The sequence below is a fragment of the Agelaius tricolor genome, unplaced genomic scaffold (assembly GCF_023055355.1).
Source record: "Agelaius tricolor isolate 1412-34295 unplaced genomic scaffold, bAgeTri1.0.p SCAF_3, whole genome shotgun sequence".
In the NCBI taxonomy this organism is placed as follows: Eukaryota; Metazoa; Chordata; class Aves; order Passeriformes; family Icteridae; genus Agelaius; species Agelaius tricolor.
In genome coordinates this window covers 31,890,585-31,908,153 of record NW_027269263.1, presented here as the reverse complement: position 1 = coordinate 31,908,153, position 17,569 = coordinate 31,890,585, and the positions used below count along the sequence as shown (strand labels likewise).

Here is a 17,569-nt window from a genome sequence, read left to right as displayed (position 1 = left end):
CTTTCATTTCCAGAATTCAATGAAAATATGCATGACTTCAGGTTTACTCCATACTGAAGGATCCTGTAACAAAAATTTATCATAAGCTGCTGCAGTGCTTCATTCTGGCCTCCCAGCACCACCAGAACAATAGAATTTCAGGAAACAAAGAAGTTTAAGTAGAGAAAAATAGGTTAATTGAGAAAGTTAATGAAGGTTAGGCATCCTATCCAGAGGTAAACAGTTTGGGTTTTCACTTTTTCACTGTGCTATTTATCTAATGGGGGAAAAAAATTCTCTAAACCTGATACGAAGAAATTTAGTGTGAGTCCTTTTACCAAGCTCAGGATTAAGAGGCTGCTTAGCTCCTTCCAGGGTTGAACTTCTGCAACTTTCTACCCTTATGAATTTTCAACAATGTCCTATTAATGGAAAGGCCTCCTTGACCCAAACTGTGAAAGAATATGTTTATCTGTGAGCTACTAGTCACCACTGGAGTCTGTAACTGTCTACAAAAATAACATTTCAGAGTCTGGTTGAGCACCAGTAGATGAAATGTCACAAGACTCATTGTGAACTGGATAGAAAATATTGGTATTTTTTGCTTTTGTTTCATCTTGGGGGGGGGGGGGGGGGGGTGGGGGGGTGGGGAGAAAAAGAACACAGTCACAATGGAATTTTCTTAAAACCAAAACTTTTAACTATTTAACAAAGTATAAATCCATCAGGTTTTCTTTCCAGAAGGAGTTAAGCAGTGACATTGAAACAGATCATCTCCAAGTTTCTTTCCCAAAAGATTTAAAACTTATTCTTTTCCTTCTGTTCTTTTCTCTATTGTTGAGTTTAAATTCCTTTAACCCTAATTATATAGGAAGCAGACTGGAAGGACAGGGAATAATAAATAAAATATTGCTTATAAAAGCAATAATAAAATATATTTTCTAATAAAAATCAGCTGTGCATTCTGATACAGAACTTCCTGCACTCAAGTGGAGTAATTTTACTTCAACTTGCAGGACAATTTCTATTAAACAGGGGCTTTTTAATTAAATTAGTATTTAACAAATTAAATCTTTTGAATTCATCCATTAAACAGTAGCCTCTCATATTAAAGGATGTACTTCAAATGGTTTCATTGTCTCTTGCAATAAAGTCATTGAGCTTTTCTTAATTATATATTTTATAGTCAATTGAGACCCTTTTTAGATTACTCCTAATGAAAAATGTTTCCTTCTTAAAAATAGCATGATTGCTTTATATAGAGTAAATGAAAAAGAATATGTTAGTTAACTTCAATATCTTTGGAGAGAAAGTATGCATTCTTTTTATTGTTGCCCTTTTGTTAACCCAAGCAATCCCATGATCTTTAATTTGAACACTCTTCCCTTGCAATTTTTTCTTTTAGCTTAGACAAACATTGTTCTTTTGCCATTATTTTGATCTCTCTTTGCTCTTCCCACAGGAATCTGAGCTTATAGAGCTAAGGGAAACCATTGAAATGCTGAAAGCCCAGAATTCTGCTGCACAAGCTGCTATTCAAGGAGCCTTGAATGGCCCCGATCATACCCACAAAGGTATGGGCTTGTCTTTATCAAAATAAATGCAGAAGTTCTCCCCAGGGGAAAAAGAAAGCTAAGTCACTACTTTTCTGTTGTTTGGGAACTCTGTTGTAAGGCAAAGCACATTCTGAAGTGAGTGGTAGGCATACTTGTGGTATTTCCAGAGCTGGAAACCTTGCCCAAGTTTCCTGTCTGCCAAACTTCCTGGAGCTTTATCTTCTTAGAGCTGGGTGGCCAGGAATTGATCGAGAGTTAACCGCGTTCTTGCAACTGACTAATGAAGTACACCCAAGACACAAGTGAGGTCCTATGGTATAGCATGGTTAGAGCTTGGGAATCCAGTCAAAGTTGTAGCTTTGTAAATTGGTCTTCTAGTTGGTAAGAGACAGACTGACAACAGCTCAGCTCCTTCATGAAGTGCTAAATCAGTGCAGGAAAGCAGGTTTTAAACTCCAGACGTCAATGTAATTTGTCATTACAGTTAGGCCGATATTGCATGATAAATATGTACTTCAAAAGTGCCTGCTGATAAGCAGCAGCAAAGGAATTACTTGAAAAAAAAATAATAATGGTATTCGTTTTTGAGAGTGTTATTGATCTTCCATTAGAGAGGTCATTATTTAGGTGTTTGCCTTAAGGTCATTTCACTGCATGACTTGAGTGTAGCAAAGCAAATTTCTAGGAAGTAGAAAATAATCTAAAAAGTAATTTCTCTTGGTATTAGTGGGCATGTTCTGCAAGAATAATTTCCAGTGATTAAGATATAGTTATCAGAGATTTCTAAAAAATTGAAACTCAGAAGCCGCACTAACCATTTTTAATATTCTCTGCTTCCTGGTTATTTTGTTTCATTCATTTTTAATGAACTCCTGCCTGTTTCTTTCCATCAGGGTATATTAGAAGGTAGCATCTGAACACTGATTAGGGCTGCTACAAGTTGAGGAGTGCCTACACTCCTCAGAACTACAGTACATGTGGCACTGAAATGTCAAGTAATCCATGTGCTCAGTTCTGAGGATACACATGCATAGATTGCTGTGAAGGGTCATTGCCTTCAGGGCAAGAACAGCCTAGTTTGGAGAAGCCCCTAAGTATTGGACTAATTGTATGCATCCCCCTCAGTCCCTATATGGTTTCTCACAGGCTTCAATAGCTTGAATCTGAGCCACTGCTAGCATCAATGCCATTTATGTTCATTTAGACTGCCTTTGAGGAGGCAGATGATACATAAATATGAATTAATATTATTATTATTATCTTGAAACAGAGTTCACAGTAACTTCTTTTCTTTAGATTTACGTATAAGGCGACAACATTCTTCAGAGAGTGTTTCCAGTATCAACAGCGCTACAAGTCATTCCAGTATTGGCAGTGGTAATGATGCTGATTCCAAAAAAAAGAAAAAGAAAAACTGGGTGAGTACTCAGCAGGTTTAAGCCTCTCTTTTAGCTATTATGTCATTTACTATTGTCTGAGTAACATAATGGTTCATTTCATCTACAATGTTCTTGTGGGGCCAGATGGATATGAAGAAATGCATGTGTATCCGTACTGTGACACTCCCAGCAAACTAAAAAATTTTGAATATCAGCAAGGTTTAATTTGCATAAGTCAGAGTAATTAAAACAAAAGTACAAGCAACAATTACAACAACAAGAAAACAATTACAACATCATAAATTTAAAATAGCTATTGTGACCAAAAACCACCTCTGGGCCACATTGAAACCCTGTTTGATTTTTCTTCACTTGGAGTTTGGTTCAAAAGCTTGACTCAAATATATTACCCAGCTATGGAGGGAGTTGAAATCAGTTAAGAATTCTCACTTAAAAATACTACAGTGTTTAAAGAAATTAAGATGTTGCTCAGCTGGAACCTACAAATACCACATACTGCTAAAGATTTAATTAAATACTTTCAGTAAAGAATCAGAAAATATGTTTTTATTGTTTTAGAAATATTATCTGCATAAACATTTGTTTTAAAATACTGATGAGCCTTCATTCCCTTGATTTGTAATTCCACACTCTTTCATGTTTCTGCAAGGTGAACTCTAGAGGAAGTGAGGTGAATATAAACCATGGAAAAGTTGGCATGCATCTATAAAAAACCCTATCTTGGCATGATTGCTATTTATTTTGGCAGTAGGCTTTTATACCTTCTAAAACCAGATTATCCTGTATGTCTTCTCAGTTTGTCTTTATTCATTTTAATCTCAAAGTTTAGGCTATAGAAAGGGGGAGTGTAGCCAAAATCCATTTCTTTCTCCTCAGACATCATGAGCTGGAAAGGACTTAAATATTGTTTCTCATTAAGATCAGTGGTCACACTCCCCACTCTCAAATTTTACTATGAGAATAATGTGTTTGAAGTCCTCATTTTTTCATAGAGGAACCAGTTGGTTGTTGTGTTCTCTACAGTTTTGATCAGAACAACTCTCTGAAAATAAAAATAAAACCTGTATTTCTCCTAAGATGAGTAAGTTCTGTATTTAGAGAAAGTTATGAACAAATGACATAGTCAATTTTAACTGCAGACAAAACTGTTGTCATCTTGGCTTCTGAAATAAATGGCTCTTTGGCTATTCTGTCCCTTTTCAATACTGGATACAAGCTTCTAGAGGTAAAAGGCAATGCTTGTACGTTCAGAGATCTTACCACTCTATAGGAATCTGCAACAAACAGTGTATACCTTTCAGCTAACATTCTTCTCAATAGTACAACAAGGCAAACCTCTTGTTCCCACTTAGATCCTCTTGATTGTGATCCAAATCATAGCATTTGCATAGTTTGAGCATTCAAAGTTTTAATGGGGAAAATAAATTGGCAAACACTGTAAATTGGACTTATCTTCTGATTTCAGCATTTAGTTGAGCCTGTACCTAGGTGCAAAGTGGTTATTTAAAGCCACCCCTTGAAGGGAATGCCATGGGAATGGGATTCCACTGGGGCTTAATGGCTTTAAATGAGCACCCCTCCCCAATAGCTGTACCACTCGGTCCTGCACTTTCTCCATAGCATTACCTCTGCACTGCGCTGGATTAATAAAGTCAAAACAAAGCACTGTATCATGTTTTTAGAGATACTGTGTTGCATATGTTAATACCTTGCTTCTGCATACTGACCTCAGGCAGTGGCTAGGATGGCATCTGCAAACTAACTCTTCAAAACATGAGCTGCACACAAAGTGCTGTGATGAGGAAAATAACCTTGCTCTGTATTTGTTTTCCAGCTAAGAAGCTCTTTCAAACAGGCCTTTGGAAAGAAAAAGTCCACCAAACCTCCTTCCTCACATTCAGACATAGAAGAGCTGACAGATTCCTCCCTTCCTTCCTCACCTAAATTGCCCCACAGCTCAGGAGAGTGTGCAACAACATCGATGAAACCATCACAGTCAGCATCTGCGTAAGTGTCTCTCTTGGCAAATGGGGTGGGCTGGGAAGCAGACCTCCTCCAGCATGGCCATTTGCAGTTCAGAAACCATTGGCAACAGCTGAGGTCTTCTAATCCTGACCTCCATCCATTTGCCAGATTTCTTGTGAGCTTCACCATTTGCACACTGGTTCTGCAGCAGGTCTTTATTCAGTCATAATCTTTCATCCTTTCACAGATTTTACCCAAAATCACCTACCTATACAAACTTCCAAAAGCCTATGTTGTGCTCTCCCTGCACCATTAGCAACTTTATAGTATCCACTTAGCAAAGGCCAAATGCTAATGTTTCCTTGTTACCTTTTTTCATGACATTCTAAAAATAAAAAAAATCTTAAATATATGTATTTTTGAATTTTTACAGTATTTCTCATTTTTTTACAGTATTTCTCCTGTTATTACTTTATCTACTTTGTAGCTACTGGTGTATATAAATTTTAATCTGTTTCCCCTCTTATCAGCTTGCATTTTTTTTTTGTGGGATTTTATTTTTATATTTTATTCAAGTCACCACCCTGGAGGTTTCAGGTCTGAGAACAAGTCAACAGTCAACAGCTGTCTGATTTCTTCAGTATTTTTTGAATATCTGATATGTTCTTATGGAGTTTCTGGCTCTTTCTTACTCATATTCTTCTGCTTTTTTTTTTCACTCTGCTAAACTCATAACTCTTTCTGATATGGGGAAATCAACCTCTTTGAACCAAAAAATGTCTACTACTGATGTTAGCTTTACTTTCCTCCTCCTAATTGAAAATAATCAGGTCATAATTACTTTTTCTTAAGGCACTCAAGGAATTCTAGTCTCATGACTGTTTTATTAGATAGTAAATGGAATATACATGGAAATAAAATTTCATTTCTTATTTACTTAGCATAGGAAGGTATGGTCACATCACAGAAAGAGCTGTACCATAATATTCAGGAAAAAAAATCCTAGTGTATGTCTTTCTTAATCTTTAATCACATTTAAAACATTTGTGCATGTTTTCAATGATATTCATTATTTTTCTTCCTCTATTTGACATGTATTTTATTTGCCATGAACTTCATCTTCCCTTTGCTTACGATTTCTTCGTATATTTTCTTGATGGAATCTTGCGTTCTAAACCATTCCCTTTACTTTCTTCCAATTGCATCTGTCTAATACATGTGTGTGCAGGTCATCTCTAGTCTGGGCATCAAAGAAAAGGCAAAACGGCCGCGTGGTCTACAAGCATAGATCCCGGTAAAACTGAGTGTGGGGCATGGACTTGTGTACCCAACTGCTGACCTGAAGAGTGCTGCATCTTCTTTCCCAAAATGCATTGGCATGCATTCTGGCAATTAAATGCTGACCTTTGTTTCTTTTTTTTTGTTTGCTTTTAAAATATTAGCAATAATAATCACAATAATAATACTTATTTTCATAAAGTAGTTTTCATATTGAAATTTTTCTGAAAATATTAACTGTTTATAGTCACAGTAATAAAGAACAAATAACATTTGCTGAATTGACTGGAAATACTGCTTAGTGTAACAATAAAGCCAAAGTTCAGTTTTCTACTGATGGTTCTGATCATGATACAAAGAGGTAAAACAGTCTGACAAGAGAGCTGGACAGTTGTGGGTCCCTGAGCCAGTCATGTTTCAATTTTTTCTTACACTATAATGGTTTTTTCCCTTAAAATAAATGGTTATGAAAAGTAACCACATGGTAATCCAGTCTTCAAGGGAAGAAAACAAAATCAACCCACATGATTTCATATATCATACATTACAAAATCACAGGCTATAGGCAAAACATCAGCCATCACAAATCAAAACCATTACAGATCAAAATCTTCTAGACTATTCAATGACTGTCCCTTTGTGTAATATTCATATCAGAGAAAAATATTGATGCCTAACAAATAATACATATCAGCAGTACAGTTTAATCAGCACACACACAGCAGATCTGACTACTGTTGCATAGAGAAATCATAAACTTTTCACCAAAGAAATTATGTGAGTATAAAATCCAATTAAAACCAATGGGTGCTAGACACTCAAAAGATACCTGAAAAGTAGTTAAGAATTTGTTTTTCACCATAGTGAGCTAAACTAAAAAGCCATAAAGCAATCTGATCACTTCTTTTGCAGGGGGCTTTTTTTTTCCTTTTTTAATTTGCAGTTTGATCGTTTTCATGTTTCTTTGATAAGTTTCTTTCTTCACTCATAGGTTTCACCAGCAGCAAGCGTTTTTCTGTTCTTTGATATTTAATAATGACACTGCTTTGGGGAGAGAACATTCCTTTAATCTCCTGCCTGTTTCCTGCTCCTCTTTAGGATCTGTGAGTGCACAGAGGCAGAGGCTGAAATTATTCTTCAGCTAAAAAGCGAGCTGAGGGAGAAGGAGCTCAAATTAACAGATATCCGTCTGGAAGCCCTCAGCTCTGCACACCACCTGGATCAGATCCGGGAAGCCATGAACCGCATGCAGGTCAGTGCAGCAGCTTAAGTGATGACAGGGATGCACTCCAAAGGTATGACTGGTGTGTTTCCTTTTCCAGGACTTTGTTTCAGGCACCAAAAAACTGTCAATACAAAGTAAATTGCTGGGTTGACAGTACTTCTGAAGGATGGGTATGATAAGTGTTCACCTTACAATAAAGACATTCTTAGCGTGTATGTTAATAGCTAAAATGTGTTTAAAAGATATGGAAGAAGACATAATCCGTGCCCAAAGGATATTTATTATCTCAAGCCTATAACTGGGGTTAGCAACATGACAGAGAAGCAGATCAAAAAGTGATTTCTACAGCGTTTTAAATCCTTGAGCCATGGAGGGGGCCAGGATGTTCTGTGCATACTGTTTCATCATTTCTGATTCCTAATTCAGTCATGGCTTGCCAAAGCAAAGAATGTAAAATTGAACTAATTACTGTATCCAGCATCATAAAATTTTGCTATATTGTTTTGTTACACTGCCCCAATTCCTCTGTGAACACTTTTTTTTCCGTTAGAAGATTTTTCCTTTCAGGAGGCTGAAAGGATGCAAAAAGAATGGCAATGTTCTTCAGTGGAGCACAGAGCTTTACGGGACTCAGTTCTGTTGCTTACATTCAAATGCCCACTGCCATGGTGGGTGCCCAAAAGTATCTCTAATATCCACACATTGTGACATAAATCCTTCAGTGGAACTGGGCTCTTCTGGAATGGCATCTAAGATATCTACGTAATCCCTGAAGGCACTGTAAATCTGTATTTGGGGAACAGAATCAAGGCCATGGGCTGGGCATTCAGGTTGAGACAGAGTTGGTTACATTTAAAAGTCTGGGAATGAGCTACTTGATAAACTTCCGTTGTAGTCAGTCGAGTTTTAGTCCTGTAGTAGTGAAAACTAAAGAGCTATCCTAAAATTACCCCAAGATAGGTACAGAGGGTGAAATGGAGTTCCTTGAGCATAGGTACTTCTTACCATTTGAACCAGCCCGAAGTATTTGCATCTGCAGAGGACATGAAAGTTTAGCATTCTTCCATGGAAGACCATATTTGTCATGCCACTGGAAGCCCACATTTGCACAGCTGAATCCAGCCCAGTGCCTTGCCAGCTGAATTGCTCTGTGTTGGGTGCTTAGGTCAGGTGCACTGTAAGGCATTTGTGTGTAGATGCCTATAGCACCTGATTTCATAACTACAGAAATGGTGTGCTTGATGTCTTTTCTAGACCTCTTTGTTTACGCAGTGCCTGTGTCAGTTTCAACCAGATTTTTAAACATCTTTGGTACCTACCTGCCATCCTCCCAGATGCTCACGACTCCAGGTGCCAACATTAGTGTGGGATATTTGGCTGAACTACAATTAGAGGGAAGACTTATCAAGAACTGATCCATAAATGTGGTTTCATTTGTCCTGACATAAGTAAGGCGTTTATCTCAAGGAACTGAAAGGTTTTAAGGAACTGTGAGGAAAAGAATGTGAAAAGGAGAAAAGGATGTGAAGGCTTATCATCTGATGACAGTCTCATACTGGGATATGAGTGCCTGAGGCAGGTGAACTCTCCAGAGGGAGGAGTCTGCTGTGGGCACAGTTCTCCAAAGTCTGAACTTCTTTAAATCTGGGCAGAGGCAACTAGTTGAGATGCTGTTATTGGTAATCACCATTTCTGAAGTTCACCCAAAAGAACAGGCAGCCGCCTTGCAGTTGCCAAAATTTGATATTTTAGAGGATTGATGAGGATTGGTAAGGGGAAAAAATAGGACTGGTGGAAGTGACACATGAATTTTTTTAGATTCAAAGCACTTTAAAAACCTAAAGCTCAAGTGAATGGAAGACTGCTAAGAGCTGTGTAATTAATAGCATAAATTGCAGAGTGGCTCCTGATTTGAACCCTAGACTAAAGTGATACACCCATCTCTTACTTTCTGTTACTATTGTGCTGGTTTGTCCTTTCCCTTTCACTGTCTTCTCACCTGTGTGTATGTGATCTAATCTTTTTGTAGCTGAAGCAGGGTTTTTTTATGATGCTATCTATCCCTTATGTTTTCACTTGTATAATATAGCTGTTCATCCTCCATTAAAAAAGTGAGACTTTTAGCAGGGTGATGTGAATGTAGAAATAAATTTGATGTGCAGAACCATCTGCAAGAATAAGCAGTTGCTTTGTAATGCACTTTATGAAGCAACTGGAAGCTAGATTTAGATGGTACCAGGCTGTTCTCAGGCTAAGTTTTCATTTTATTATTGTACATTCAATTATCACTTGGCAGCACAGAGGATTTAGCTAAAAAATTCCAGTTGTTCTGATTCATCTGTCACTGTCTGTTTTCATCAGAGAGAGTTTGTTCAGTGCTATGTTAACAATCCCATTTTTGAATGATCAAAAAGTCTTATTTGATAGCAAGAAGGGTTATGAAACTGTTAAACTATCAATTTCTAATTTTTCATTTTTAATTTAATTTCTCTGTGAAGTTACTGTTTAAATTTTATATTCAATGGCAGTAATAATTTTCTGTGTCCTTAGAAACATTGACATATCCAGTAACTTTCTTAACTAACTGTTACCTTAGGAATTTGACAATAGAAAGTAGCTGAAAAAAAATGGGGATAGCAGAGGAAATTATGACCACACTCATGTTATGGTCAGCTGTACAATAAGCACAAAAGCTTGAAGCTGATATTGTTTAGAATCTAAAAATAAGGTTATTGGGGCCTTTCCCTTCATTTAAGAAGTAAAGGCAATCCAGTTTTCATTGTGTTATATCTCTGTTGTGAAAGTGGTAAACTGAGTCAGAGGAACAGCATCACCAGACTAGCCAGCAATGGTGGTTTTCCAAAAGAATAACCTCCTGTGCTTTGGTGTTGATTTCTTTTGTCTACAGAATGAAATTGAGATACTGAAAGCTGAGAATGATCGCTTGAAGGCAGAGACTGGAAATAGCGGAAAGCCTGCCCGGCCATCATCAGAGTCCTCAAGCAGCACATCATCTTCTTCATCACGGCAGTCACTGGGACTTTCTCTGAACAATTTAAACATCACAGAATCTGTTACATCAGGTAAACATACTTTGGACACATGCACACCTCAGCAGTTGGTACGATTTTTTCAGCCCCTTAATGGGACGCATAGGAGAAGCATGACTGGAAATTAAAACACCTCATATCATTCAGGTTAACATCAGATATACATTCAGTAACAGAGAAAAGGAGGAATGCGGGTGGTCATGTCTGAAATGTAGCTTTTAGAAGCACCTGAACAGCAGTAACAGAGTGTTCATTATGTTTGCTCTGTTCCTAGCTATGATGCTCTCTGCCTATGAAGTTTACAATACTCTTCGGTCATCCAATTTACAATTTCTTTGAAAAGAAATATCTGTTGAAGTACACATGGCAACTGTGTTGATATATTCTCTTGCCTATATGGGATAAATATGAGTATAGTATGTGAAACTTTCTTCTTTTTGTTTACAAGTCTTTGATCATTCAGTTAGCTCCCTTAACTTGACTTCATATTTGCAGCTAAGGCAAATATGGGTCTCAGTTAGCTTTATCCCTTACATTTTTTTAATTTGGTACAGCTAGTTAGCCTATATTGGACCAAATCACCATTTATCACAGGAGCCAAACCCCTCCTGATCTATGAGGCACTCATTGTCTTCTGTGAATGAAGGAAAGCAAGCAGAAGTTGGGTCCACATCCTGAACATCAACATTTGATTATTTTCCATGCCATGGAGTTTATGATAATAAGCCTTCTACATTTGTTTTGATAATGTACAGAAGTGCTGTCTCTAACATTAGAACCAGGAGTAAAGCAGGAGCAAAGCAGCACTCATTAGCATAGACGCCACAGAAATTATAATGCAGTCTCTGGAAGTAATAAAAATGTGGCTAATAATTGTGGAAAGAGTCTAGGCAAGAATACAGCTGGGAATATGCCAAACTGACTGTACAATTTGGCAGTTAGTCATATTATCTTGCCAGTCATTGATTGCATGGATATTTGAACATTTTTTCTGGTTAATATCAGATTTTGTATGAAAAATGGTACATTTTTTATTTATATTACAACTCTTTGAAGAGTTTAACTTTTAGCATGGAGGACCCTGAACTAGGCCTCAACATGCAATGAGCTGTTGCAAGCAGGGAGAAAAAGTTTAACTGCTCACAGATCCACACATATTAAAAACAAACAAATAAAAACAAAACAAAACAAAAGTTGGTTTCTTTTTTTTGCAATATGGTGGTTATAGAATGTCTCTCATGAGTAGCAGCCTTTCATTAGCACTTTTTTGCTTGGCACTAACTCTGTCTTGATACAGGAATAAACATGTAGGAAGAAAGGTCTGAAGAAAAGGAGGGGGAACCAGATGAGAATACAATGGGTGAGGAGGAATGGGTGAAAGAAAAGGGAAGGTAAAAGATAAGATAAAAGAATGAAAATAAAGAAAATTATGGAGAAGTGTTCAGCAAAAGAATAGAAATAATAAAAGCTGGAAGAAAAAAAGAGGAAGGGGAAGAGAAAAACAGGGGAAGGAAAGAACAGGATGACTGGGAGAAGTGGTTGGATTTGATAATCTTAAGGGTGTTTCCAGCCTAAATGATTCCATAATTTCATGAACTTTCATAAACATGATATAATTTTCTGTGTTATTGTTCTAAATGTTTTTCTCACATGAAAAATAATTACTTTTCATTACAAGAAATTTAAGATATAAAAGTGCCTAATGAGGAGTGGAGAATTTCATTTGATTATGAATCTAGAATTTTTGATCATTGAGATGATCATTTTGTTACCATGCCAGAGAACTTGGAAGGGTGAATGCTTCCCACCAAATCTTGTGGGATTTCGGAGACAGCTGGAATACTACTGAACACAACTCCCTGAGATATGGGGAGGTTAATCATAATGAGGATGAGGATTAAGCTGAGAGAATTGAGTGGTTTGGCTCTTCATATTATAAAAATACCATTGCACTTTCTGGGAGCAATATCTCCAACCAACCAGGTCATCTGGAAGTGACCAAGCTGTCCACTGTCACTTCCTTAAAGGTATGATGACACCCTCCAGATCAGGGTGAGTGGCAGCCTGGGAAGGGGTATGGTGGTCAGAGACACCCCTATTTCAGTCAGTCACTGCAGTGAAAGGAGCAAACAAGGACCAGTACAAGACTGGCCCAGAGTGCCAGAGCTCTGACAGGAATTGAACTCAAGTAATCATAGCATGCCTAAAAAGAAGGCTTTGCAGGGGGAAATTAAAACAGTTAGTACCAGCATGAAATTAGAGGCCCTTGGGCATCTTCTCAGCCCCTTGTATCAGTGAAAGAGAGAGCTCTTAGAAAGTGGAATTTGTTCTTTTGCTACAGAGTGGTTCCTCATTCCTAAAGACTTAAAGAAGAATGAATTTAAAGGGCTATATAAGGGTAATTTAGAGATTGAAAAATTTCACAGGGGGATCATATCATAATTTGCCCTCAGACAAACTATGACAATGATGTTATCAAAGCTCTTAGGTTTGCTCAAAGGTTTGTCAAATATGCCAAAACACAAGTGAAGTGAAACATTCAGTGGTGACAGAACAGACAGAAAATCTGTCTCTCTGGAACAAAGCAAGCATAGATTTATTAAACCCCCCCCCAAAAAAAAGCTTCTTTGTTCAATGAATTAAAAAAAAAACAAAACCAAAAAGCAAAACAAAAAAAAACCAAAAGAAAACCCCAAACCAATAGCAGAATCTGCATTCTAGATCTGGATGTAAGTTATCAAACTTCTAACATGAAAACTTATTTTTAATACATTAATTGAAATTATATTCATAAACCTTCTTTGGTTTTCCTTTGAACAAGTGACTGAATCTTACTGGGACCTCATTTAGTGTGGATGAAATCTGACCTTGTGCAGACTTTGTCATGAAGTCGATGTTTTTCACACTAATAATGAACAGGGCTTAGGTTAGTGGATTACTGTGCTGGCCTTTGAAGAAAATGCAAATCCATAATCTCATCTAATTTTATAGTTAGCTTAAATGTCTAACAGTAAAATCTCAGAGAGAACTTCTAGAAGAAAGCAGCAGTTTTATCACTTGCAATAAAGCTGTAGGCCCAGCCTTTAACAGAAATACATCTGCTTTCTCATTTTAGGAGTTAATGAAGTGGTGGAAACAGAGGTGTAGAGCAGATCAAAATCACTCTTCACCTCCAAGAAAAATGAAGCCTTTCCTTAGAGGAATGGCTGAAAACAGAGTCACATGTTCTGGAGAATCCAGTGGTTTTGTAGTAGGGGTGAAAAGGACTCTGTCCATGGCATATGTACAGAAGGCAAAGGATTCATCTGGAAAGTGAAATTAAATGCTATTTAGCTTAACAGCAAAAATATCAATGCAAGGATTTCTTGTTTTCTCTTTGTACAACATTCTAAAGGGCACAAATGAGTGCCCAAAGACATACATTTAATTTAGTTTTTAAACAACATTACTTTGTGAACATATTGTAATTTTGAAAAAGTTCCAAGAGGGAAAGCAAAGGCAAGACTATAATGCAAGATTTTATTTATTTGTGGATTCTTTATCCCTTTCTGCATGATTAAAACTCCTAATATTCCTATAAAAATTGACAACTTGTAACTTTTTTTCACCTCCAACAGAAATGGTGAATCAGGAATAAGTACAGATTAGAATTGCAAGTTGTTATCATGGCAGCCTTTCTTTTTAAACAAATTTTTAACTTTTAAATCCTTTGAACAAATATTGAACTGATGATGTGAACATAATTGATGTGATTTTTCAGACTGATCACTTCCCTTCTTTTAATGTAGATATTTTGTTGGATGATGTCACTGATGGAGCACTCCACAAAGAAGGTCATAGTGTCAAAATTTTAGTCACCATAAACAAAGGCTACAGTCGAGTCAAGGTAAGTGCATTACCCAGAACAGAACTATAGCTCAAGCAAATGCTGGCATATAGTAGGTAAATTTTTTTTCAGTATTTTAAGCCAGGAACTCAAGGGAAGTATCCCATAGATTGCAGCTTTCTTTTGTCATCCATGCTCAATACAGTCAGGCACACTCCATAGACTAATGCCAAATGGCCTCTTTCTGCCTTTGTGGTGGCTTAGACACTACTAATTCTTAGTTTAATTAGTAGTAGGATGTCCTGGGACTTGCTATCTCTAAGTCATTATAAATTAGATCTATGCACTGGTCTCCTTAGGGTGCAACTGTGAATTTCCTGCTGAAAAGTTGTATCATCATGTTTTCATGTTCTGTGTTGTAAAAAATGACAAATATAGTGCAACCTTTACTTTTAGTTATCTCTTTAAAAACACAGATGCAATCAAAGAGCAGAAGAAGATTCTGTATTCCCTTCTTTATAAAGATATATCAAAGTAATACAATCTGTGCCTACTTCTGGCACAGAGATTATTACCAAAGTTGTAACCTCTCATTCTAAATAATATTCTTATTCTTCCTTAGGAAGACTATGAATCTTCACAGAAAACTAATTAGCACCATTTTTAGTCCAATTTCCAAAAATCTCTCTTTGCAGGATCAAAAGCCACATGCATACCTGATAGGATCAATTGGAGTCAGTGGAAAAACAAAATGGGATGTTTTAGATGGTGTAATCAGACGTCTCTTTAAGGTAAGACACTGAAAAATTGGCTTAAGTATTATTAAAATTTTCTTTTCACTTTAGAAAATTTCTGCATTCTTTGAGTTATCTTGCCAAGTTTCTGTTTTGGTTTGAGGTTTTTTTGATACATAGCTAACACCAACTACTATTAAGCTTTATTCTCAATGTCGCAGTTCTTTTTTCTATGTCTGCAGGTGGTTTTCCAAATAGTTTTCATTCAATAAATATTTTTATGGCTTATGTTTTCATATAATTTCAGGAGTATATTTTTCGAGTGGATCCAACTACTAGCCTGGGTTTAAGCTCTGACTGCATTGCCAGCTATTGTATAGGGGATGTAACTAGAGCCCATAGCCTAGAAGTGCCTGAACTGCTGCCTTGTGGATATCTGGTTGGAGATAACAACGTCATCACTGTGAGCCTGAAAGGTAAAACCCGAAGAATACTTCTGCAGATACCACAGAGTTCTACACTGCAGTTCCCTATCCTTTTATGTTTGTTTTTCTTACACCTGACCTTTCTGTATTGTCTCTGGTTTGAGGGCACATTTATCACAAACTGCCTGTAAGACATTGCATAATATATATCAGAGCCTTTAGAGGGAAATCTAAGAATATCTGTCCTCCACTGCCTGATTGCCAAATCACAACAAAGTACAGATTTCTGAATAGTGGCAAAAATCCAACCCCAAAACAGAGATTAAATGAGAAATACTAATGCTTTATTCAGTTCCACAGGAAAAATTGTATACATTTCAAGAGCTCTAGGGATTTTCTATTGGAGGGGAGAGGGGGCCTTCAGGAGAACTTTATTGATGTGACAACTGGTAACCCTTGTGGCTGTCATTTTGACCTTTTTTATGTCATCTTTGTCAGTAATGTCTGAAACATATGTCTTTGCCTCACTGAGCCTTCTCTTCACATTTACTTTGGTTGCATCTCTTCCACTCATCTCAACTCACCACTGCTGTTTAATTTTTTGTGGAAGTATACCAGTATTTCTACAATAAAGAAGTGCTTAACAGGGGTTTAATTTAGAAGATTTGAATTAATAGCTATCTTACCTTGCTTTGGGCATAGCACTGATGCCATCAGGTGCTGGGCCAAATAGCTACCTTAGCAAGGATAAGACAGGCCATTTTTCTTTTCTTTTATCCCCAGGAGTAGAAGAAAACAGTTTGGACAGTTTTGTGTTTGACACATTAATTCCTAAGCCAATTACGCAACGGTACTTTAATTTACTGATGGAGCATCGCAGAATTATTCTGTCGGGACCCAGTGGCACAGGAAAGACCTATTTAGCTAACAGGCTGGCTGAATATATTATAACTAAATCTGGCAGAAAAAAAACTGAGGATGCAATTGCAACTTTTAACATAGATCACAAGTCAAGCAAGGTAAGTTACAGTTGAAAACATAATCTATTGCCCAGTTTGTAGAACAGATTCCATTAGTGGGTGTACTCTTTTGCTTTTCAGTTAGCATTTCTTCCTACAATAATTTAATCCCAGTGATGTACAGGGACCAGATCTTTCTGTTCTAAACAAACCATTGAAGCACTGTCAAGGAAGTCTCAATTTTTTCCCTCTTGGGGAAACCCACTTTAAGTATAGATGCAGAGTCCAACTCCCAAGTAAATTAAATTTTTGAAGTGTCTGTAATTCCCTTAGGTTTGCTATATAGTAATACTAGTGTAACTTGGTTTTTTTAATGATGATAACATCAGCCTTTGTTAGCAAAGATTTCAAAGGGATTTGAAATTACTGTCTTGGATTCAGTTTCTTAATCAGCCCTGAGGAGATACAACCGTCATGATTTCTGGTGTGCATCAGTCTGGAAGCTGACCATACTGAAATTGCCTCACACATCATGTCACATTCCCAGTGATTTACAAAGCTCAGATTATCAGGTTTCTAGCAGGGCTACTGTGCTAGCCACAGATAATACTATTCACCTGGCTGTCCTGAATTGAGTGTACTCCTAACTTGGTTCCTGTGGGGGAAAAAAATGAAAGGGTTTGCCCGGAGCATTCTGATTTGCACAGAACATAATGAATGCTAACATAAGAAGGGAGAACATACAGATCCCAAAGGGGCAAAAGGACCATTCTGGCAAAAATAACTGCTTTTCACTGTCTTTATACAGAGGATTTGTGTTGCCATTTACTTTGGCAGAGAATGTGTTTGTGTTCTATTGTTATACTATACACATCTGTAAAGAAAATTGTCCCACAAAAGAGCCTTTTGGATTTCTAGTAAATTGCTTGGTCTGTATGTTTTGGTGTTTCACTGTTGCTTTTGGATTGGATTGGTTGGCTTTTTTTCCCTTTTTCTTTACTTCTATCAAAATTCATGTAAAATTTTTTGAGTTTGTAATAAAAATAAAAAAAGAAAAAGCAACATTGTCAATTACCAAGGGTGTTTGAATAATATAGATGGTTCTATTCCATGGAAGAAACCTATAATGTTCTCTGAGAGACACCTGATCATAAAAAGGCAAAGAAAAATCT

The 17,569-nt window shown here is 37.0% G+C and overlaps 1 protein-coding gene across 9 annotated transcripts in view; it reads left to right on the top strand.

The window, feature by feature from the left end:
• Window positions 1-17,569, top strand: part of NAV3 (neuron navigator 3) — a 511,162-nt gene that overhangs the window by 482,576 nt on the left and 11,017 nt on the right. For all 9 annotated transcript variants that reach the window (XM_071423373.1, XM_071423374.1, XM_071423370.1 and 6 more), the window contains 9 exons: window positions 1,442-1,553; window positions 2,832-2,953; window positions 4,770-4,942; window positions 7,277-7,430; window positions 10,312-10,486; window positions 14,242-14,339; window positions 14,975-15,070; window positions 15,321-15,489; window positions 16,222-16,457. In XM_071423373.1, the coding sequence (XP_071279474.1) occupies window positions 1,442-1,553; window positions 2,832-2,953; window positions 4,770-4,942; window positions 7,277-7,430; window positions 10,312-10,486; window positions 14,242-14,339; window positions 14,975-15,070; window positions 15,321-15,489; window positions 16,222-16,457 (1,335 nt within the window). The remainder of the gene's footprint in view (window positions 1-1,441; window positions 1,554-2,831; window positions 2,954-4,769; window positions 4,943-7,276; window positions 7,431-10,311; window positions 10,487-14,241; window positions 14,340-14,974; window positions 15,071-15,320; window positions 15,490-16,221; window positions 16,458-17,569) is intronic.